The sequence below is a fragment of the Paroedura picta genome, chromosome 11 (genome assembly GCF_049243985.1).
Source record: "Paroedura picta isolate Pp20150507F chromosome 11, Ppicta_v3.0, whole genome shotgun sequence".
NCBI lineage: Eukaryota > Metazoa > Chordata > Lepidosauria > Squamata > Gekkonidae > Paroedura > Paroedura picta.
In genome coordinates, this window is record NC_135379.1 from 14,262,070 (window position 1) to 14,285,865 (window position 23,796).

Consider the following 23,796-nt stretch of genomic DNA (forward strand, 5'->3'; position numbering starts at 1 on the left):
CTCTTTTCATTCTTTATTTGTTAAAATGTTATTTACAGCAGATTAAGACGAATAGTTGAACCAACGTTATTTACAGTGGATTAAGATGAATGAATATTTGAAACAGGAGATTAAGGAATACTTGCAACGAAAGGTTAAATCATGTCGTTAAAACAAGGCAGAAACTCTGTCTGTGGTAATTACATTATTTGTTCAGCATATGACGGAAAGGGAGATCACCCATCCCCGTTTTGAGATCTTGTGTCAGAAGAGAAAACAGTTTCCCGTGAGTTTTGTTGTAATGCTGGACGAAAGGATCATACAGTGCAAAACAAGTCACGATCCAGAAATCATTTCCTCAAGAGTAGTTCCTTTGACCGTGGCGGGCTCATTTCCGCATAAGTCGCTTCAGCAATGAGTCAGTGGATCTGGCGTAAGTATTCTACCTCTTGTAGCAACTGAAAAGCAATCTCCAGGTTTGTTTGCATATAAAGGAACTGTGACACCAGCCCTCCCTTCCCTAGAAAAAGTTCTGTTGTTAGAGATGCTGTAACTAAACAGGCTGATACATATGTACCTGGTCAATAAAAGCAATGGGTAGAAACATAATAAAGTGACAGTGCTAAAATTACCTTGTAGAGCAATTACAGGAAACAAAATTAGGGGAATCACGGCTTGGAAAAGCCCACAGATTATATAGTACAGAACTCAATTAAAAGAATGGCCTCAGTTGGTACACTCAGTGGGCCAAGTCTGACAGTGTTGGTCAGCTGTTAAAACGGCAGGGAGTAGCCACTTACTTTACACTAGTTTCACATTTCAGGAATTGACGCTGGGCACTGAACTGCGTCTAGGCTAGACTCTTCCGGAGGGCTGCTGGAAGTTAGCAAGACTGAACATTCTATTCTTTTAATTTTTTTAAAAACCCTCCGACATACATCTCTGGGGTTCTAATGTTGACTCTTCCCCAAGGTGAAAAGGGTTATGTGTCAGAAAATGATGCTCCTCCATCTGAGCCACCATCTACAGGCTAATGTAATCCAACCCGGACACTGGTTTATCGTGCCTACTGCCACTGGGCGTCAGTTTGCAGGCATTCGCTTTGGTTGGGCTAACACAAGAAGAGCTTGCACGGCTTTAGATGCCGGATGCCAGAGGTCCCAGAGGCACTTGGTCTAGCGTTGGAACCAATCCATTTGCAGAAGTTGGTTTCCACCCATCTAGGCAGCAGCTACATGCATTTATTATGAGCAGCTGCTGTAAGGGTAAGCCAAAACTATTATTAAATATTAAATATATATTCATAAAATAGTTCTGCGAATGTCCATTGCTGCCCCTTGATGCAATCCCGATGCAGCCAAGTCACACTGAAAACAGTGGAGCTGTGCTCTTTGCATTCCTGCCAATTCAGCTATTGCTTTGGTGTGGCATGCTCATATTTTTCTTGACTGTGCCCTCTCTTAGATGGCTCTTGTGCGTCTATCGGGCCGTATTCAATCCCAGTCTTCTGTTTTACCATGCAGGGTGCCTGGCTCCTAAGTTTTTAAACAAATGTAACGGTGATGGTATGTGTGGCAGTACAATTGGTGGCCTTGAACATTTAATTCTATTTACTTAAAAAACAAAACCTCTCTCCTTTATATAGCAGCAAAAGCAAGTTAAACCTCTTGAAACTTTTAAGTGCAGCCACCAATCCAACTATTCTGACTAGCTTAGACTGTTTCCTTTTCTTGCACATTTGCGATGCACAAAATTGTGAGTGAAATCATGTCATGTTAAAGCAATGATCTTACAGTGTTGTGTGTGTGTGTGTGTGGGAGGGGGATGATTGCTTTCAGTTGTGTTTCTTTCTAAAGCTAACAGTTTTCTCTGTAAGGGCTGCAATAAAATCTTTCAGATTGTTTGTCCAGAAAGTATACATGTCAAAACAATTAATTTAAGGGTCATGTAACTGCAGGATGGGGTCATGGCGTTTATTTTGCTTGTTACCTAAGCTCAATGGATCGTTCAGGGGTATTAGCTCAGATAGTGCAAAGAGGGTAGGGGGAAGAATGCAACAGAAGGAAGACTGTGAGCCATCCTGCAGCCTGCAGTTCTGAAGAATTATTTCTCCTTCCAGAGTCTTCCCAAATTAGCAGTCCTTAATCAAAATCAGAAATGGAACCGTCAGATCTCTTTTCTGGGGAAGAGGAAAAACAACCAGATATCACTGTCATTTGTGCTTAGAACAGCAAAGAAAATCAATCATTTCACAATATTTTTGTTTTTCTCTCAGCTGTAAGATTTTTTAATGGAATATGAGCACTGGAGACTTTCGTTAGGTCAATACCATGCCAGATCAAGATAATGTAGTAGCTTTTCCTTTGGTAAAGGTAGTTACTCTGCAGGAGCAGAAGTTTCTATTCCACTAATGGTGGGGCCTTCATCTAAGCAAGGAACCTTTCTCTGGTGGCCACTTTGGATTGTTACAGAAGTTGTCCAAATTGAGCCAGGTATGAAAAGTACCCTTCAACTTCAAAGAGCAGCTATTAGACTTATTTTTTTCTCAGTTGCCATCAAACGTAAGGCCTCAGAGGTCTTTGATGTTTTCCCTACAGTGAAAATTATAAATGGAAGAAGAATACTTTTGTACAGTTATGATAGGATCCTGAGAGCTGTTAGAACAGCCTTTCTTCCTGACAACAAAAGGTAGTCAAGTGTCTTTCTGCTGCCACTGCTTTTCTTGCTGAGTTTTCATAAGTGTGAAATATTGACAGCACCTCAGATCCCGCAGGCACTTTAAATCAAAAGCACTGGTATGTTCTTGCTGTCTGCATCTATCTCTCCTATGGCTAATCCTGCCACATCCTGGAATGCCCGGTCGGTTCACACGTCAACAAGCATACGTACTTCCATGGGTGCATCTGTCTTACCTTCTCCTTCTTTGAAGATATATGTGGACCAGCCACTGGGCAACAAAGGGCCATAAAACAGCAAAGGCTAAAGTACCAGGAGAAATCTGAAAGGGCCACCACGATGGTCTCTAAGAAACACAAAAGAAAGATAGCATGAATTTTTCTGTTTATGTGATTATGCCAATGACCAAACAGATATCTGTTATTACAGTTTCGTAGCAGTACATAGCTCAGGTGTTACTGCAAGCCCGAATGCCACGTCAATCAATAATAAATAAATGTATAAATAAATCTCTGACAACCTTAACAGTATTTATTTCTAGACAGAAAGGCAGAGAAGTGCTCAGTTCTCATTTTTAATTTATTTATTTATTAGATTTAGATTTATTCCTTGCCTCTCCTCGGAGGCCCGAGGCGAGTTACAACATATAAACCCCCCCACTAAAACCATACAATAAAACATATAAAAACATACCGTACACAATTCCCCACACAATAAAACAAGATGCGGAAAGAAAAAAACTCAGTTCATATCTACACTACCCCTCGATAACCCACTAAAGATGGGTGGGAAGGACAGAGAGGGCTTTGCTACTGCTGCTGTAAAGGGGTGCCAGATCGTTGGTTAAGTTTGGGGCATTATTTTATTGGTAATTTTATACACACACAAACACCTGGAGCCTGTTGGGATGCAGAAAAGATCCCCTGATAGTGGAACGACCTGTTTCCCTGCCCTAAGATGCATTCAGCCATCATCACTGTTAGAGGGGATTGCAGGAAAAATATCTGCACAAATGCTCAGAACTGATGAGGATATTGGCTTGCTCATGAACCTGCTTCTTCCTCTTAACTGGGCTCTCAGTGTTCTGTTTTTGTCTTGGCTCAGTTGTTGGGCCATTCTGAGGTATCTTATTATTTTGATGGATTTACACAGGGTTGAATGATCCAACAGGAGGAACGGGATTTTTGCCTCCTATTGCGGATTTCCCAACTTGTTCTTGAGGGTCCCCTGTCCCCATTTCAGGAACCTCATTGGGCTACAGTGGGAACATGGTGAAGAAGTACCCTTCACTGGTCAAACTCCCTGGATTCAGTTAAAAGTCATTTTTTTTCCTACACATGTTGAGTCTCTTTCACGTAGCTCCCTTTTCTGTGGCTGGCCCACTCTTGTGGAACTATCCACAGTCTCTTCCTCCTCATTCCCATATCTGATAGTAAAGTGCAAAGGGTTCCTCTTGGCAAGAGATGGCAGTTCATATGTTACTTAAAACGAGAACTATAGAATTAAAGAGTTGGAAGGGCCCTAAAGACTGTCTAGTCCAACCCCATGTGCTAGGCAGGACCTCAATGAACCATTCCTGATAACACATGTCCAATCTCCGTTTAAGCTGTGCAGAACATTATCTCCCATCTGTTATACGTGCCTAACATCTTTACCACCTCAATGCAAAACATTATATTTATCGCTGTTAAAACCGCAACTTGCTCATATCTGCCCTCTCTTCTAATGCATCCAATCCTTGATTGTGTTTTATTTTTTATCTTATGGATGTTTGCTAACCCCTCCCCGCATTGGGTGTCATCTGCAAATTTAATGAGTAATTCCTTCCTACCACCATCTAGATCACTGACCAAAATATTGAAAAGGGCTGGGATCAAAACCGAGCCCTGTTGCACCCTACTAGATGCTACCTTCCAATCCGACAAGGAGCCATTAATTACCAATCTTTGGAAGTGATTATTCAACCAATTCCTGATCTACCCAACCAGCCTAGAATCTAAACCATAGCCCTCCAACTTGCCAATCAAAACATCATGGTGAACTTTATCAAATGCCTTACTAAAATCCAGATATACAATATCCACGGCAGCCCCATAATCCACCAAGCGTGTCACGCGATCAAAAAAGGAAACAGGCCTAACAGAGAACCCATTAGGGACAAACCTGTGGTGACTACTTGCCACCAAGTTATCCTCAAGAGGTATGCAAAACAGCCCTTTTAAAATCTCCAGATTTTTCCACCCTTCCAGGCATCTGGCAGATCGCTTGTCCTCCTAGAGGCCTTGATGGCTCTGCCAACTCTGCAGCCAGGGGTACTTTTAAATTCATTTTCTTAAATATTTTGTCACAAAAATCTCCCTCATATCCTTCAGCAGTACAAGAAAAGCCTTCACTAAAAATCTAAACCAACCCAGAGTGATGTAAAAATGGAAAAGAACCTACCTTAATAGATGAAGCCGACTGACTGTTTGAATGCAGCGTTGCTGTTCTTGCCTGCAATTACAAACGGGATATAATATGTCCTGTATATTTGGTGTGTGTGTGTGTTATATTCTGGGATGCTCATTCCTGTTAAGACACAGTGCATAACCATTTGTGAACTCTCTTGTCCATCTACTGTGTTCTCATTCTCTTGTTTTTTTTCCTCCCTGCATCACTTCTGACAATGCCACTTCCCAGAAATTATCTTCTGTATTCCGGTTCCTAAACATTTCCAACTTTTCCAACCTCCCCATTGGAACAAAACAGATGCTTCCAAAACTTTCACATGACTCTTTTCCATACACTCAGTCGGCAATCCGGTGCATGCTTACTTGAGTCTATAGGTGCACAGGAAGCCTATGGGGTTCTTTCTCTTTCTAAAAACATGTAGTGTTATGAAGCATCTCCTTGGTTCCATGCCTTGGGTATGTAAGTCAGCTTGGAACTGAAGCAATGTATTTACATTTCAAAAACAGCCCCCCCCCCCCCCCGCATCCATGTGAAAACATTTCCAGAAACCTGGAAGGAACTTTTTCCAATCTAGCTAATAAAAAAGAAAAGAACTTGGTATTAAATTTCTGTTTCACCTGTGAAGCGGTCAGTGTCTCCAGGGTATTTAGTCTCTGAAAGACACTTTGCATGTCTTCTTGTAACCGTATTAGCACTATAGCGATCTGTTCATTGAGGCTGCTCCTTGGCCCTCTGTCTGGAGCCCCTCGTTCTCCATCTCCCCCGCTGCCCATCTGTCCCCGTTGGGTGCCATCTCCCACAGGGTGCATTCTATGCCCTGGTTTAAGGAGAGAAATGATAACACCATCATGAAGACACATGTCGGAAAATGTAAGAACAGCATCAGACATCCTTTGTCAACCCATGGAGATATTGTTACAGTACCTCTCCCTCTTCTGATTCCGTAGAAATCAACCTTTTCGCCGCCTTTCTTGTCTTTGTGAGGCCCTCCATCACTTGCTTTGCCATCTTCACCTCCACACTTGACTTCACCTTTTCCTTCAACTGCTGCCTCTTTTATACCTTCTGAATTGTAGCTTCCAGGTTCAAGAAAGCCAGCAGCTTCTAGGAGACTACCACAACCAACTTCTGAGAAATGGAAATGACGCCTTGAAGAGTCATTGTTTGATGCGCTGAGTTCCAAGAGCTACAATTCAACAAAAATGCCCATTACATCCAAATATACTTCCAACTGGGGGGAAATATCCAATATATGGTCTGTGATATGAAATTATGTGTCTTTCCTCCCGGATGCAGGAATCTACAAAAGGTTTTTACCTCTTCTTGCCCAAACTGCTCCATAGAATCGCAGTAAACTTCACTGTCTGAATCACTTGTCAAATGTTGAATTCCAGAGGTCTCTTCAGTGCTATCTTCTGTGAAGCCTGCATGTAACAAGTATATGCTCAAATACTGAACTGAAAGCAAGCAAGATGAATCCCGGCATAGGAAAAAGCAATTGAAGTTAATCAACGCAGCAGTTTTTCATCACAAATTAATTGCTGAGAAATATTAGCAGGTTCAAAATATAAAATAACTTTAATTTTTAAAAAACCAATCTCAAATGCAAAATTTGGGTCCTGAAAGATGAACAAGATTTACAGGATATAAGCTTTTGAGAGTGAAAGCTCAGTTCATCAGGTTCAAGTATGAATGGAGATCCCCGAGCCCTTATGCTTCTGTCAGGTAGAAAGGATCCTGCATAGAAGGAAGTTGGGATGACCGGCTTGATTACAGCAAGGGAGAAATGTTTGGGTGCAGGAAATTTGAACATTTCCGCTTCTCACAGCCTTTTAGGCAAGTTTAGGCAACATACACATTTGAGACTTGTACCTTGGTGATTAGAACCCAAATGAGATTTGATAGGTAGTTCTAGGCATTTGTCTTTCTTCTTAATTTCTTCCTCTTCTTCATTTATACCATTCAGGGCAGACTTAGACTGTATACCATTGGTCAAGTCAGAATTGGGAACGTCGTCATCATAACCACCATCAGTAACAGCATCGTCCAACTCCTTGGCTACAGCTGAGTCCTCTTCCATCATTTTACTTTCTATAACATAAGAAAGAAACATATTTTCAAATATTACCTCACTACAAGCTGTACTGGTTCATATAACTGCCTTGATCTGGTGGCAGACAGGCATTTCAAGCAGAGTTCCTAAATATACATTAATTAGACTTTACGGTGAATTTTTACTCGGACTAAATGTTCAAAGGCTTCTCATATACGCCTAGATTTTCATTTGATATGGGGAAGCATGCTTCCTAAGGCGTCAGAAAAAGGACCTAACGGAATAAATTAATTAGCAATAAAATCGGCACTATTAAATTATTTTTACAGATTGAAAAGGGGGAGCTGCATTACTGCCAAGTAATCCTAACTGAACCATGGAGCCAGATTCTATGCGAAACTACTCAGGAATAAGTCCCACTAAATGCAGTAGCACTTTCTCCAAAGGAGGTATGTGCAGCAGCGTTAGGCTCTTAATAATTCCTCTGACATCAATATTTAATTCTTCAGTTGTTTTTAAAGAAGAGGCAAATGGGATTTTAAATTCTGCATCTACTATGAAATGCTGCTCATTTTTCCATTGTCCTTACTGCTTGTATTAAATTATCCTTCCATCCTGTTGAAAATACAGCAATCAGCCCTAGCTGAGCATGTTGACTCAGAAGTAGTTTCACTGCGTTCGGTGGGCATTCATTCCCAGGAAAATGCACCAGATAGCAGGCTTATGATTGGATTCTTAAACCACTTCTAGAGACCAAGGCTTCTGGTAGTTAAAAGTTTACATACAGGATTGGACTGTCTGAGACAATTTCGGGAGACTCAAGCCCGTGATTTTTCTGATGGTCCGAGCTGAAAAGTGATAACATAGAACAGCATTTCCTTGTATGCATCTCTAAGCAGTGAAGCAAACCAAGGAGCCAGCTGTCGATGGGAGGATGGGAGCGGAGACCTCGTCCTCCTGCGGATGTCAACAGAACAGCACCTCCTTCCTCATCGTGGGTCTCCAAGGACAAATGTTATTTTTAGGGAGGGGATCCTGTTGCACAAACTTGGCAGAGCACCTTAATTTTATTACCAGGAAAGGTTCATGGTAGTCCTATGGTCAGCTAAATAGGCTAAGAGTCACTGATACATGGACAGATATTTCAGTATGCAGATCAAAAGTCTGCCAACTAGGCTATCTCACAACACTCACCTGCACTGTGCATTTAACCTCTGCACTCTGGACTTCCCCAGGATTCTGGCTCTCGAAAAGCTACTGTTGACATGCCTGAGTGTAACTCATAAACGGCCCTTTAAAGTATCTGCCAATCTTCAGCACTGAATGTGGGGGCAGGGGGGAAATTAAACAGTTTTCACATTGCGTTAGGATTGTTTCTTTGGTCACAGAGCAGATCTTAGCTGCCTCCCTCGCACGGCAGCACCATGAGAAACCACTCCTGAGGGTCAGGGTACTCTCAGGAACAGCACGGAAGGCAGCATGAGGGGCTGGACTAGAAGGGAAGGTTTGGCAGCAATCAGAAGCACCTTTTTGTGCACAACGGCACCTGTACTACAATCCACTGTGACAGACATGGTTGTGTGTGCTTTCTCATGGTACACTGCAGCCAAGATCCAATTGACCAAACTGAAACGGTCCAAAACCAGGAGTGCAAAGACGGACACAATGTAGCCTAAAAGCATACCTTCTACAGGCTCCTTCAATTCTTCCTTTTCTTCCTGGACTACCTCCTCCTCCTCCGACTCTGCTCCACTATCGCTGCTCTCAGATTTGCCATTCACAGCTGGCACAGATGTTATGGCAGTCCCCAGGCCTAAAAACAAGTTTAGTGATAACACATAGTATGGAAATCAGAGGCTTTAAAATGATCTAGTTGTTTGAATTAATTCCAGATAAACATTTCCTTGCTGTAGTAGTTCCCCTGGAATCTACTAGGGGTGCGCATTCAGCCAAACTGAGCAGGAGAAAAAAAATACAAATTGGTATTTTTTAAGCTGAAAACAGATTAGAGAATCTGTTTCAGCTGCCGGTATAGCTGACCCAAGGGGAAGCCAAATGTTTCTAGCTTATATTGGGATATTCAGCTATACCGATCAGCTGGGGCCACCTCAATTCCATCCTTTCAGGTCTGTGTTCACCGATGAGAGAGAGAGAGAGACGTCTCTACCACAGGCATATCCTGGGGAGCGAAATCCATCGCTTAAATGGCTCACAGCTTGGCAGGTCCCCTCCTGTTCCCTGTTCCAAGCAAGGGGAAGCAAAATGGATGGTTTAAAAGGCTGCTGGCCATGTGAACCATTTTGCTTCCCCCACTTTGAAATGGGAATGAATGAAATCGAGCTCACAACTGGGTGGGACAGCCATAGAAAAACAAACAAGAAAAAAATAGAAAACGGGGGCTCCTCAGCAAGACAGAAGACAAAATCCTTAATGGGACAGAGGGAAAGATCATGAGTTTCAGAACTAACATGGGGCCAGTAGACAGACATGTGACAATAAAAAACCTATTGACAACACTGAGAGATTGAAGTAACCCATCAGCATATGCACAGCGCTGCAGAGGAGAGAGGGAGGATTCAGCGAGCAACCATTTGAATCAACTGTCATCTTAAAAAAACACAGGAGGGATAAAATCAACATTCCTTTTTCAGCCAGTTTCCTCAGCATACAGCCTTACGATGAAATCATAGAAGTACAAAATAGCTCTTTACAACGCCAACTACTAAATGTTGTCATTTATTATCCTCAAGGGCAGGGGTAGTCAACCTGTGGTCCTCCAGATATTCATGGACTACAATTCCCATAAACGTTTGCTGGCAGGGGCTCATGGGAATTGTAGTCCATGGACATCTGGAGGACCACAGGTTGACTACCCCTGCTCAAGGGTGTTCCTTTGTTTAGAACTATGGCCTGAAGTAATGCAGGCACAAACTATTGTGGCCTGCTCATTGTAGCAATTTTGCAGAACTAAGCAAGCAACAGAGATATTACCGGAGGCTGGTGAAGAGTCTGTACAAGAGTCTGTACTTCGCGTTTTATGTTGTGCAAGCCAGTATCTGGGACTCACTAGACGTGTTCTGCCGCCTGTTTTGCCGTAAGGTACTCTGCTGCTCAGGCAGATCTTCTAACGATCAATGAAGGGGTGGAGATGACTTAACTCGTTCCAGAAACCGGGGCCTGGGTGGATCTTTCTTATAACAGAGAAGACCAAAGCGCCAGACTAGGGCACTTTGTTTCATAAATGAAGGTATGTTTCTCTGCAACAAGCTACAACCCTAAGCACTTCTGTAAGGAAAACAGCTATCATTATGGCTTGAACCAAAGATAAACCAGAACCAAGAGCTTTCCAGGGTCCTTATCCAGTATGGTTTTCTTCTCCCAACATAGGGAGTATAGTATTTGCAAAAAACTGGATGCAGCAGCGTATCCATCTCTGTCCAGAGAGAACCACAAAGAAACATTCCATATGCGCAGCTTATAGTAAGATCCATTCAAGTTGAAGGAAGAAGAAGAAGAAGAAGAGTTGGTTCTTATATGCCGCTTTTCCCTACCCGAAGGAGGCTCAAAGCGGCTTACAGTCGCCTTCCTTTTCCTCTCCCCACAACAGACACCCTGTGGGGTGGGTGAGGCTGAGGGAGCCCTGATATCACTGCTCGGTCAGAACAGTTTCATCAGTGTCGTGGCGAGCCCAAGGTCACCCAGCTGACTGCATGTGGGGGAGTGCAGAATCGAACCCGGCATGCCAGATTAGAAGTCCGCACTCCTAACCACTACACCAAACTCGCTCTCAGTTAGGGAGCACAATGGATTCGACCTCCCCTCTGCACCAGGCCTGAGGTCCCTGACAATTATTTCTTTCTTGTTGCGCCATTAAAAGTCATTCATGATCGTCTAGTACATTGAGACTGAGCAATGGATTTATTTTTGCCCTCTTAGAGGGTGGACTGTATCCACAGTTAAACATTTATCGGGTGATAGGACCGTATATGGTCATGTTGACCTGCCCCCCCCCAATAGCTGATGATGGGCCTGGAGGGGGTGGGAAGGGGCGGGGCCCCAGGTGTGTGTGTGTACTCAGATCTGCTTCCCAACCATATTCTGCACGATTGTGCCACTTCTGAGGCTCCTCGAAGCCTGAAGAATGTTCCTCCGGTTTCTCAACAGTAAAGAACTTGAGAAAGGCTGCATTATAGCAATAGATAACGCTTTCAAAACTGGCTGCAGCAGTCTCGATGCTCTTTCAGACAAGCCCCAATATTTTTCTTTGTGTGCTGTTCTTTGTTTCCAGCTGAAGCTTTACTAGGTTCAGCCGGACTTTGTAAAATCTTCTGATTATGTAAAAAGCTAAAACATGCTTAAAGGGGAGGGGGAGAGACAGGAGAAATGTTCAGACTCCTGCTTCTAACCAGTTTCCTACTGACTGATCTTTAGAGATGGAAAGGACGCCGTACTTGCACACTTTCCTGTACAGCGATTTGTATCTTGAGCCTTCTTGGCCACTCTTTGCCTCCATTTCCACCCAGTTTTGTTTGGACAGAAGTGACCCTTGCATAAATAATTGTGTTACAATGAACAGGGCACACAAGAAAGCAGGGATCTTTCTGATTATAGCACACATGAAAGCAGGATTAGATTAGCGAAAGAGCTCATAACACCCAGGCAGTCATTGGAGACTGGATTCTATTTCCTGGAGGGCACCCTTCATCAAAGAAATGGGAGCCAGAGATCTTTTGCCTGCTCTGGCAATTCTTTACTGTCAGGAGGACCCTGAGGGGAGGGGAGGATTCTCAAACGGGCACCAATGAAATAAGCCAAATTTAGAAGAAGAGTTGGTTCTTATATGCCGCTTTTCCCTACCCAAAGGAGCCTCAAAGCGGCTTACAAACACCTTCCCTTTCTTCTCCCCACAACAGACACCCTGTGGGGTAGGTGAGGCCGAGAGAGCGCTGATATCACTGCCCGGTCAGAACGGTTTTATCAGTGCCGTGGCAAGCCCAAGGTCACCCAGCTGGTTGCATGTGGGGGAGCACAGAATCGAACCTGGCATGCCAGATTAGAAGTCCGCACTCCTAACCACTACACCAAACTGGCTCTCTAAAAAACTGGCTCTTTAAAAAAATTTAAAAAAAGGAAACAGAACGCAACTGAAACTAAATGACCGACTCGCAAGCAACTATCACTACGAAATACTCCTTTTACATTTTTTCTAAACCTATTGGGAATAACAGTGGTGTACTGTACAATAGCTGGCGAAAGGATGTAATCTGTGAAACACTTTTACTGCTGACCGTACTCTACATAGCATTTATGTTATAAACATTTTGCATCTTCTGAAGGGAAAGATTAATGTTGCAGAAACAACGAGCATGTGGTCAAGATGAAGACCAATTCACTTCCAAAAGAGGGTTTGGTAAAAGCAGATGGCCTAGTAACACCAGTAGGGAGCCATCAATGGAAAACCTGTTTCTTGAATCAGCTATTATTAAACATTCATTAAAAAAAAATTGGTCCATCCCTACAAAGCCTTGGCAAAGCCACAGTATTATCTGTGCTGGACATCTGCCCTACAAGTGCTTGTTCCATGGCAACACCCAAGTAAGTGCATTGGTACAGGGAAAAAACAAACTGGAATTGCCTCTCCCAAGGTACCTCATTGCTTTATTTGGGACAGACTTTTAGAATAAACATTACTAAAATTCTGCTATTCTGCTAGTTCTGGAAGCCTAAACAAATTCCCAAAAAATAAAAGGCCACCATAACAGAGTTTGTAAGAAGTATAGCATATATCTGGGTTGTGTGTGATTGGAGATGTATAACTCAAAGTATTTTATCGCAAGCATTCAGTATCCATCCCTTCCAAAACAAAGTTGGATGGTGAAATGCAGGGTAATCTGATTCGTTTCCACAGTCTACTTCAGTGTAAGCAGTGTTTTAATCCGGATGAAATCAAGCTTACGCTTAATGTCCCCAACTGCACTGCAATGTAGTCCCTTTCTGTAAAACCTCTGGGTGTGGACCATATCCACTCTACTCTGCGTATATAACTAAACAGCTGGTACACATCGTCCTACTTACACATACCAAGCAAATTCATGAGGCGCCAATAGTGGCCCTTTTCAGACATTTGATTTTTGAACCTTCTCTTACACGCAGTGGTAATTTTGTCGGAGCAGAGCAACATGTGCCTTTTTGAGGTGCGGCACATGCAAATGGAACACGGGCGTTTCAAGGGCATGCAATCATACCTACCACAGTCGCATGCAACTGGAAAAGTAGGGGCATGATTCAGACACAATGGCTGCCACGCGTATGAGCAGGCTCACGAGCGGCACGTTTCACAACAGATGCAAAACAGGAAGGGCCTGGAATGCGATTTTATGATGGGAGCAGCATAATGGAACAGGCCGCATTAATTATAGTTAAACACAGCTTTTAATTAATGTATTTTATTTCTTTGATTTTCTAGACCATCCTCTCCACCAAAGCAGACTTAGTTAATCAGACAGCGATAAGTAGTTTTATATCCCAACCTGATATTATGCCAGAGCCTCTGTTCTTTTTGTCCTCTACAATTTCATAGAACGGGCCCAACACATGCAGCAGTTCTTCGACCTTCTCTGTCATCGGCATGGTTTCGAGGATCTGCAGGAATATCAAAAGCTAGTGAACTGCACATTAGTGCTTCAGCCAAAGGCAGGTCTGAGAGTCACGGCAACAATGTAATATAAATCCTGGACAAGTTACAACGTTGTCCCAAACTCTTAATCCCAACTTCAAACATTAACACCTTGTCTACTGAGGACTGTGCGAATGCTGACAGGGGCTCATGGGAATTGTAGTCCATGGACATCTGGAGGGCCGCAGTTTGACTACCCCTGATCTAGAGGTTTGGCAAGGCATTTCTTCTAAGAAATACAGACAAACTCTGCAGACCTCTACATCTCTGTTTTTCTATGAATTAGGTAACTGATGACAGACTGTTTACTGGGCCTTTGGCCCTAGCCTCATAATTGTTATTTCAGAGCAGTGGTTTTCCTAAAGCTCCCCAAAGTATGACAGCTAGTCTGGCTTAGAGGTAAAGTCCATCAAGTATCGCCCAGAAACCTCTTCTAAGGCTTGGCAAGAAGAAAGTTCTCTCTTTGCCTCGCAGAGTCTGAAAATGAAATTACTGCAGATTAGTTTCCTGCCTCATCCCCAGCAACTCTTACCTTTTTCATCTCTTCAACATAGGCAATCATAGCTTCTTCTTTGGGCATGTCCCCTAAAGCATTCCATGCATCCCTAGTGGGAATATCACATACATTGTTAGTATACTTTAAATGAGGCCAATCTGTGATGCTTAATACATTCATTCTTACAATAATTTTGAATCGGCGACTTTCCACAGTTGACAAAACTTTGTGAACAAAAATATACGAAACACAGACTTGCTTCTAATGGCATCTTGTTGCTATTGGTATCTTTTTTGGTGCTGTGATGCTGGATACCACTTTTGTCACTTTCAAGATAAAGGTAATTGCAAGGGACCTAACTGATGGAGGACCATACCATCAGGTTGTAGCCGACCTACAGAGACTTCATGGGATTTTCAAGGCAAGAGATAAACAAAGGTGGTTTGCCATGGCCTGCCTCTACATTGCAACCCTGGACTTCCTTGGTGTTCTCCCATCCAAGTTCTGACTAGAGTTGACCCTGCCTAGCTTCTGAGGTCTAAAGAGATCAGGCTAGTTTGAACCATCAAGGCCAAGGAGGAGGTACTTAGGAGGAACCCAATACTGTGCGATGAATTCCCAGTTCCCAAGAGAAAGCCCAAGCCAGAACATGTTTCACCTCTGTTAAGATTCAAGAGGCAGGATATTTTTGCATAATTTGCAATTTATCACAACTCTCTTGCAACTGGCAAGAGTTAGTTAGGAAATAATAAGACTGAGACAACAGCTATGAAAAGGTTGGGGACAAGACAGAGAGAAGTGGAGGGCTTGAAATGAGGCTGGAAACATGTTACAAAATCCTAACTGCTGGCAAGCCACACCCAACTTTTAAGGCTTCTTACAGGGCAATCCTAAACAAAACTCCACCCTTCTAAGTCCACTGACACCAGCCAGTTTAGAAGGATGTCCGTGTGTTTAGAATTGCACTGGGTCTCTTCTGGTTTTCCTGTGGTTTGGATCCTGTGGTCTGAGCTTCTTCATGACACCTGTTATCTTCCCATGGTTGCCTCCTGCTTCCTTAGACCACCTGTGGTGAAAGGAGGAGACTGTGGAAAGACTACAAGTGGAAAATGACCCCGTGAGGAACCTTAGAGAAAAGACAATACAGTTCAGCACCCAAACCACAGGAAAACGAGAATGTAAGGAAAGAGGCCGCTGTCAAACACTCAGCAAAAAACAAAAACAGATTTTTTTTTATTCTATAAAATAAGGAAGGCAAACACCTGATCTTTTGGGAAAAAACTACATCAACTCGTTACTCATAACAATATAGTTCAGATTTGAAACTGAAAGCATGATTTGCAAGCCCCATTGAAATCACTGTTTCTGATTCTAGCTTGATGGTGGTAGATTAATGGTGGTTGATCTGATGTCGCGATACGCCCACAGGGGAGGGGAACTCTCCTGTCCCCCAAAGGCATTACCAGTTGGCACCCCAGCACCAGTGGGAGATTTTTTTTTAAATGATGTCAACAATGGCATGACATCAGTTCTGGGGAAAACCCCAAAATGAAGCCATACCTATCTAGAGATTACTGGAAGCACTATGGTCAAATTGGATGTTGCCTCTGGGTTTCCCCTGGAAGTGATGCCACACCACTGCCAATAACCACTCCTCTATGTCGTCTCCCCACCCCAGCTTGGAGTCCCACCAGCTCTCAGGCCAGATCTGGCAACCTCAATTAACTCAGACATCTCATTAAATCAAATCAAGCTTCCCTAACCCTGATTCTGGAATTATGACAGAAGTGAACCAATAATTGGGGGCTTTTTCATACATTATATGAGCAGTGTTTATGGATCCAGGCATTTTTCTTCAAGCTACCACGTTACAGTATTTATTCAAATACAATAACATTTTTTTCACAGGAATGCTATTTTTTTAAAAAGGGGGAATCATCTTATACGCACATACAACTTAAAACATTTTATGCCACATTTCTAACTGCCCAAATACAAGTGACAGTTACACCCAATAATAACTTTCTTGCATACGTCCAGCACTTCCAACCTTTATATTCAGGGTTGTTTGCCTTCTAAATGCAGTAGTTACAAGGAGCAATATGCAGCTCTCCTACGGCTAGTACCCCCACATGCAACCAGCTGGGCGACCTTGGGCTCGCCACAGCACTGATAAAGCTGTTCTGACCCAGCAGTGATACCAGGGCTCTCTCAGCCTCACCCACCTCACAGAGTGTCTGTTGTGGGGACAGGAAAGGGAAGGCAAATGTAAGCCGCTTTGAGCCTCCTTCAGGTAGTGAAAAGCGGCATATAAGAACCAACTCTTCTTCTTCTTCTTCTTCTTCTTCCTCTTCTTCCTCTTCTTCTTCTTCTTCTACTACTACTACTACTACTACTACTACTACTACTACTACTACTACTACTACTACTACTACTACTACATGGCCCGCCATTGGGAAATCACCACATTCCAGAATTCAAATTACAGTTATCGATCAAATGCAGCTCTCTCTCCAGCTCCTCCTTGTATTTTCCTAAAACCATACGCAGTGCAAGGTTATTACTGTCACGGACATATCCTGGCTAGGGCTAAAACCTATTGACATCTCCTTCCACGTTGGTTTGAATTGATTTTGGAACAGTGAATTACTAGTTCAATGGCCGAGTTATTCCCCCTGTATCACTCCTGTGAAAGTGTAGACTTCTCATGTGTGAACACCTAGCTGAGTTCAGAGCCCTACAATACAGATGCCTATGCAATGGTATAGTACACATTCGTGTATCACAGCAACAGTGCAAGAACATCACCACCACCTTTACGAAGGGCCTTTCCGTGGAAGGAAGGGCAGAAGGGACAGAAGTGGCAATCTACCCAAAGTCACCTTCACAGTCCACTGGTAGACTATAACAGACTTCCCACCCAACTTCTTTACACAAGAACATCTCCTCCTCCTCTCCAGAAAAGTATTCTTGCAGATAAACTCTCTACATCATCTTGCCTGTACCATCCCCACTCCTGCTACGTGAATCTTTCCCTGCTTTACTTCTCCCTTTGTCAATCCTCGACCTTTCCCCCCACCCCTCTCATATGTTTGATGCCGATTTCAGGAAGCACACAATGACCTCTACAGAACAGAAATAGCAGGCGTATTATCCACAGTTCAAGCAATTCTGCTTATAAGTGAAGATAGGAGACAGGATGCACATGAGTGTTCCCCAGTGGATAAAGATGCTACAGCTGGAGCCTGCATGTGTAAAATGGCAGCAGGTCTCGGGTTAAAAAAGGGAAAAGGGGGAAATAATGAAAGAAGGCGAGAGAGACTGACTACACTTGAATGTGGGTGATACGCATACATATATTATCTTACCAACATGGACTTGCATTTTACTCAGCTAGGCCTGGAGCCTTCTTCCAAAAGAGCCTCTTCTGCTGGAGGGAGGCTTCGCAGTTAGCTGAGAAGAGTAGCAGGCTACAATCCCATGTCTTTTGGCCTAACACAAGAAATCCACCATCACAACTTAAAACCATCCTCTTTAGCACAAGGATATTTACCATTTATATCTACCAATCGGGTCCCAAAATCCAGGTCTTGGAATATTACAAGGTCCTTGAGTTGCTTGCTTATAAAAGCTATAGAACTTGAGCATCATTTCATTTGTGGGTTGGAAGGAACCTAGTGAAAATAATTTCAGAGTGAGAGAAACCATAAGAGACAGTAACGCCAAAGCACATTGTTTTCTGTGGAAACTCTAAAGTCAAAATGACTCGACTGCATTATAGGCAGCAGCTTGGATGATTCTGACTGTATGAAGAGGGGGGGGGTTAGAATGAAGGTTTTGCTCCATCCACACAGGTTTCAAATAAAGAAGTCTCTCCCTCCTGCCCATGTTTATTTCCATGTGACGCTTGTCGAGAATTTAGTGATCAAATTATCCTTGTGCAATTACAAAGTACCATTTTGAAGCTATTACTACACACAAATTACTGTTTGGCAGCTCTTGGCTGAAAACCAATTTTCATGGTCTCCTCTCTTACCGCAAGGAATGCATCCAGAGGAACAAAATGAACCTGGTTGCCAAATTTTCTCAGCCTATCTTTACTATGGACTGAATCAGGAAGAGCGCTTACCATATCCTGTTGTAGCCACATCTCATAAGAAAGAAGCCATAGAAACTCACAGCCCTCCCATGGAGTTGGTATTAAAATGCCATGGCAGATTATGCTTATGATAACCCAAGCTGCTTCACGTGGCATCTGCCATGTCAGCTTGCTGGCTTCTGCCCTAGCACCTAAATCAGGAGGGAATTTTTATATCTTTCTCGCCTTCTGGTTGTCCCCTCCCTTATAATGTCAAACAAGTCACACTTTAGTGTACTAGTTGGTTGATTAAGGTTCCACCATAAGGTGATGGCCGGATTCTTGTGAGTGGAATAAACCTTGAGAGTTTGGGAAGCCCGGCTGGCCGTAACGGTTTTAGGGCGAGCAGCAAAAGGGAGACTTGTTCTAGATGCCGGATGGAGGCAGCAGCGGTGGTGGGAAAGAGGCACAGGCAGGAGGGAAGCCCCCCATCCCAGCCTGCCTCTGAGAGGCAAATGCCTCAGTTACCCAAAACGTATCGCTGGCCCCGTCCACAGTTACAACCTGGGTAGAGAGTTTTATGATTGGAAATTGGCATGGAGGAAGAAGCCTTACGAAAGCACTGAAGGATAATGAAAACTTACACAAATACAATAGTATAGTCACAAGTGACTAGTTGATAACCTTTCTTTTAAAAAAATCCCCGAGAGCCCTCTAAAACAAGGACAGAATCAGATCTGGGTCATTATGAAAGAGATAGTTTTAGGGTTGCAAATAATCAGGCTTGAGGGAAGAGAGGAATGCCTTATCCTCTTTAAATACTACTCACTAACCCACAAACTAAAAGTTTGTCCTTTCCGGCGGCTTGAATTCCTACGCTACGCCAACCGTTTCACAAAGGGGTAGAGTGGGGAAAGCACAAGATCTTGTGACCCAGATTACTTACACCCACAACTGTCACTGATACAAAGTCAAGTGTGAAGCAAACGTGCTGGAGGCAAAAAAAATAATAATAATCCTTTCTTGCGTGCAAGATAACACCACGCAACTTTTATTTTAACCAAAAGCAGCACAAACACTCAAGAGGGGGGGAATCCAAAACTTGCAAAACACGTCTGACGTCTTGCTTTGCCAGAAGGCTTCTTAAGTATCAGGATAACTTTTTGGTTTCCAGCCGTGCCGTCAAGTTTAAGAACTTTCATTGTAAATGTGCATGGAATCCAAGAGCCCACTATCCGTGGCCTGGCAAAAAAGGAAAGGAGCTACTAGAGGGGAGCTTGCATTCCTCCATTAAAAACTATTCTTGAAGGACATTTCCCTTAACATATATCATGCCTGCAGGATCATCTAGTTTTACACCAGTGATTTGATAGCCCCTCTTCCTTCTTTCCACAAACCTTTACCAGCTTGCAGAAGGGACACCTGGCATTCACCACTTTCCTTCTAAAAAAATCAACTGACTGATGGGCCAGAACAGTTGGGGGGGGGGGGCGACCCTAGTGATGTGTTTGGCCGTTTAAACCCCCATTAGGTGGCAGAGTGAAAATGTCATGCAATTCTTTCCCAGTGGGTGCTTTTAGCGAGGGGAGGGGGGTTAAAAAAATCAGGGTCCAGAGACATTTAGACTGGCAGAATTAAAATCCTCTCCCTCTGCTCCCCTTTCCAAGAAGCACTCCACTGGGGCAGGGCTTCCCTCCCTGGGAGCAGGATGGGGTATGGCCAGCCCCCACTCATCATCCGGCACCACCATCACTTGCCCTCCTTCACTTACCATTTTTGGGCAAGCTCTGAATCACCTTCACGGCCGCCTCAAAGCGAGTGGCGTGCACCGAACTGCCACTCTCCGTCTCCGCCATGTCCCCTCTCCTTGCTCACCTGAGCCTTGAATGGGATCCACCGGAGCCTGCAGTGAGATGAAGGCGAGATATCTGGGATGCTGAATGAGGGCCCATGGCCAAGTGGCTCCTCCTCCTCCAGCTCCTCCTCCAGCCAGGGCAAGAGACACGATGGAGCACCACTTCTGCCTCAGGTGCTCTTTCACACATCACCTTTGTAGAGTTACTTACGGTGTTGCTTCCCCCTCCCATGAACACTTCCCGCTTCCATAAAGGGGCCCTCTTCTGCGCCCTACAACCTGCATCCCTTGCCTGGACAGGCCAACTGTTGCTGTTTTTCCCCTAGTGTTTGGGACCTGTTCTTAGTACTCTGATGCCCACTTTGTTCCTCTTTCCCTTTCTTCTGGGGTGAGGGAGGTTGCCTGTGAAGAAACTGCTTGAGCATCTTCCCTTCCAAGAGCTGCCTATCCCTACCAAAAGCAGTGTTTTCATTTAAGTGGCTCCAGCTTTTCAGTACAACGAGATCCACTGGACGATTAAGCATGGTTGTTGTCGTTGTTTAAGGAGCCTGGCGTGGCCACTTTTCTAGCATGCCTGCCTCAGTAACCTGGCCAGGCCAGGCTACTGCAGTGTGAAATATAGCAGACAGAGAACAACATTGAGCGACCTTCACAAGAGGACGGAAAAGGCAATCAGGCAGCGGTCCTCGGTGCAAGACCAAGAATGTCAGAAGTATTCAAGAGTTGCCCTATTTGGAACTGGGAAATATGCAGAGGTGGGTGGGATGAGACTGTGCAAGTTAACCCCAAATATGCACTGGTTTTCCATAACACACAATTTTTGCTTTCTACATGCTATCTATATGTCCCCCCCCTTTCCATTGTTACTTTTCCTGCTGTATTGCACATTCCACATACGTACATTATTCAGCCCCATAACGGGCATATTTATTCAGAAGTTAAGTCCCACTGATTTCAGCAGAACTTACTCCCCGATATGTGACTTTTATGATTCGCACACCTGATCCCCCTTGCAGTTCTGTATTTACCAATATTAAATTGGATGACGAGCACCATAAACACGCATGGGGTGTGTGCAGGGGACAGACGAGAGGCGCTCAGCAACTTTCATATGCCTAGATATCTCGTTCTCTGACACAAAGAGCTGTTCAAAGTTGGATTCAAGTAGGTAGCCGTGTTGGCCTGAATCAGTGCAACAAATTTAGGTCTTGAAGGGGCCCCGGGACTCTAAATTTATTCAGCGGCTAAAAGTGTTTTGCCGAATACGGCTGTCCTAAACGCAACCCCCCAAAAATACTGGCCCCTGAGAGACGGCAACCTGCATTAAATCTAAACATTAGCCCAGCTGCACCCTACAGCCTAACAAAACTTATCTCCGCATCAACATCCCTGAATCGCTAAGCTGGGCTTTCTCCTCTGTTTATAGTTATCCCCGTTGCCTTTCACTCCATTCGGTCACTGAGTCTGAGGTACTATTCTTGTTTTCGTTCCGTGTGAACCGCCCGGAGCCTTGGAGGAGGGCGGTGTACAAATGTCATTCGCAAACAAACAAAGCATAATTTGGGCTGCATTTAGTCTGGCTTCGAGCTCCCAATTTGATGAAAACGGGCATGTCTGAAACGGTGAAGTTCAATGCAACTGCTGAGATCCAGCAATCCCGCCATCCCTTGGCCAGCCCACCAAGCAACACCCGGGAAAGCCCCCACCCACCCACCCACCATCCCCCCTCCCTCCAGCACTGCCGTTCCCCAAAGGGACCGTCCCCAACCGTCTCCCCAGCGACCGGGTCTCCCCTTCCCCTCAGAAGGATCAGCCCCCTTCGGTCCGGGGCGCCCCGCTTGCCATCCCAGCGGGAGACCCCGCCCAAGCCCACCTGGGGATGGATGGAGGGAGGGAGGGGGTCCCCTGCGCCCCCTCCCCAAGGCAACCTGCCGGCTGCAAGGACGAAGAGCGACCAGGCGCGGCCCCCCTCCGACTCCCCAGCGCCAGGCGTCACCCCGAGGTCGCGCCTCCTTTACCACGCGACATAAAGCGGCCCTCCGGCTCCTACCTGGGGGCGACGGGCTCCCCCAACCTTTGCCCAGGGCTCGGGCTGCCCTGATAATGTCTCCCAACAGCCGCTCGCCGAGCCTCTTGCAGAGCATGCTGGGAAATGTAGTTCGCAGGCGGCGGCTTCCGCTTCCCGAGAAGCCAACCTCGGCCCCGCCTGCTTGCCCCCCCGCCCGCCCGCCTGCCATGGCAACCCTTTCTTTTCCCCATAGGCAGGGGAAGCGCCGTCCCCCCACCCCGCACTTTATATTTTCACGGGTTTCCTATTTCATACTGTTTCATATATACACATTTCGTACTATTTCATATGTACGCAATGTTTCATATTCCGTACTATTTTATATGTACATAATGTTTCATCTTTCATCCTATTTCATATATACACACATTTGATCTTGTTTCATCATTTTATGCATACATAATTATTCATAAATTGGAAGGCAAAAATCACAGAACTCCAGTTCAAATAGTTTGGCCGTAGCACGTGATCCTACTCAGTGGAGAAAGCAATTGTGCTAGGATTGGCCAGTGGGAAAAGGAATCCAGGCCAACTAAGGGCACGGTGGCTGGACACAATCAAGATGGACACCAGCCAGAAGATGGTTGATGGCTGTGCCACGTGATCGCCAAGAGTCGGTCACGACTGAATGGCTGGCAACAACAACAACAACAAAATTTCATACAGAAATTTCAGAGTCTATGGCCCACTAGGCACATGTTGAATGATGCACTTTTGCACCTGCCCTCTGAAATGATATAAATTCTGCAACCTCAGTCTGAGTAAAGTCTTTATCTTCTGAGATTTGGCCAGGGGTAAAGTGTTTCGGCCATGACCTGGATAGCTCAGGCTAACTTGATCTCATCAGATCTCAGAAGCTTAAGCGGGATCAGCCCTGGCTAGTATTTGGATGGGAGACCACTAAGAAATACCAGGGTTGAGACAGAAGAACTTGAGAGAAGCCATGTTGGATCAGGCCAATGGCCCATCCAGTTCAACATTCTGCTACAGAGTGGCCAAAACCAAGGAGACCTGGAGGCAGGCAATGGCAAACCTCCTCTTACTGCCTCTTGCCTTGAAAACCCCATTGGGTCACCATAAGTCAGCTGTGACAAGAACATACTACACATGCCACCTTCCACTGATAGTACCCCTGGTGTGTCTCTGTGTCTGTGAATGGGAAATACAGTGCTTCAAACATGGCAAGCTCGTGCTCCAAGGAAGATACGGCATGAGTTTGCAAGATAATTATTTAAACCACGGGTGGGCAATTGTGGTCCGCCAGATGTCCATGGACTACAATTCCCATGAGCTCCTTTCAGGGAGCTATACCTCTCAGGGGCTCATGGGACTTCAATTTTAATCCATACTAGCAGACACATGGATGTCACTTGACACATGGATGTCACAAATATTCAAATAGTGCCACCATGTGGTATTGAACTATAATTGCAACCAAAGAATTAATGGGTTGTATTTTAGGAT

At 44.5% G+C, this 23,796-nt stretch overlaps 1 protein-coding gene across 4 annotated transcripts; it reads right to left on the reverse strand.

Annotated features, from left to right (window-relative positions):
• Nucleotides 1–22,453, reverse strand: ACBD5 (acyl-CoA binding domain containing 5). 4 transcript variants are annotated; one of them, XM_077304614.1, is made up of 13 exons: nucleotides 22,315–22,453; nucleotides 20,181–20,312; nucleotides 17,885–18,005; nucleotides 14,368–14,440; nucleotides 13,690–13,801; nucleotides 8,844–8,972; nucleotides 6,979–7,197; nucleotides 6,424–6,530; nucleotides 6,031–6,292; nucleotides 5,724–5,923; nucleotides 5,098–5,148; nucleotides 2,892–3,001; nucleotides 1–2,119 (listed from the first exon to the last, which is right to left on the reverse strand). In XM_077304614.1, the coding sequence occupies exons 2-13, from the start codon at nucleotides 20,263–20,265 to the stop codon at nucleotides 2,083–2,085; spliced, it is 1,506 nt and encodes a 501-aa protein (XP_077160729.1). In that variant the 5' UTR covers nucleotides 20,266–20,312; nucleotides 22,315–22,453; the 3' UTR covers nucleotides 1–2,082. The 4 variants fall into 4 exon arrangements, with proteins under 4 accessions (XP_077160729.1, XP_077160726.1, XP_077160730.1 ...); XM_077304611.1 differs by having other exon boundaries at nucleotides 13,690–13,819; XM_077304615.1 differs by having other exon boundaries at nucleotides 1–2,158; nucleotides 13,690–13,819.
• Nucleotides 22,454–23,796: the final 1,343 nt, after the last annotated feature.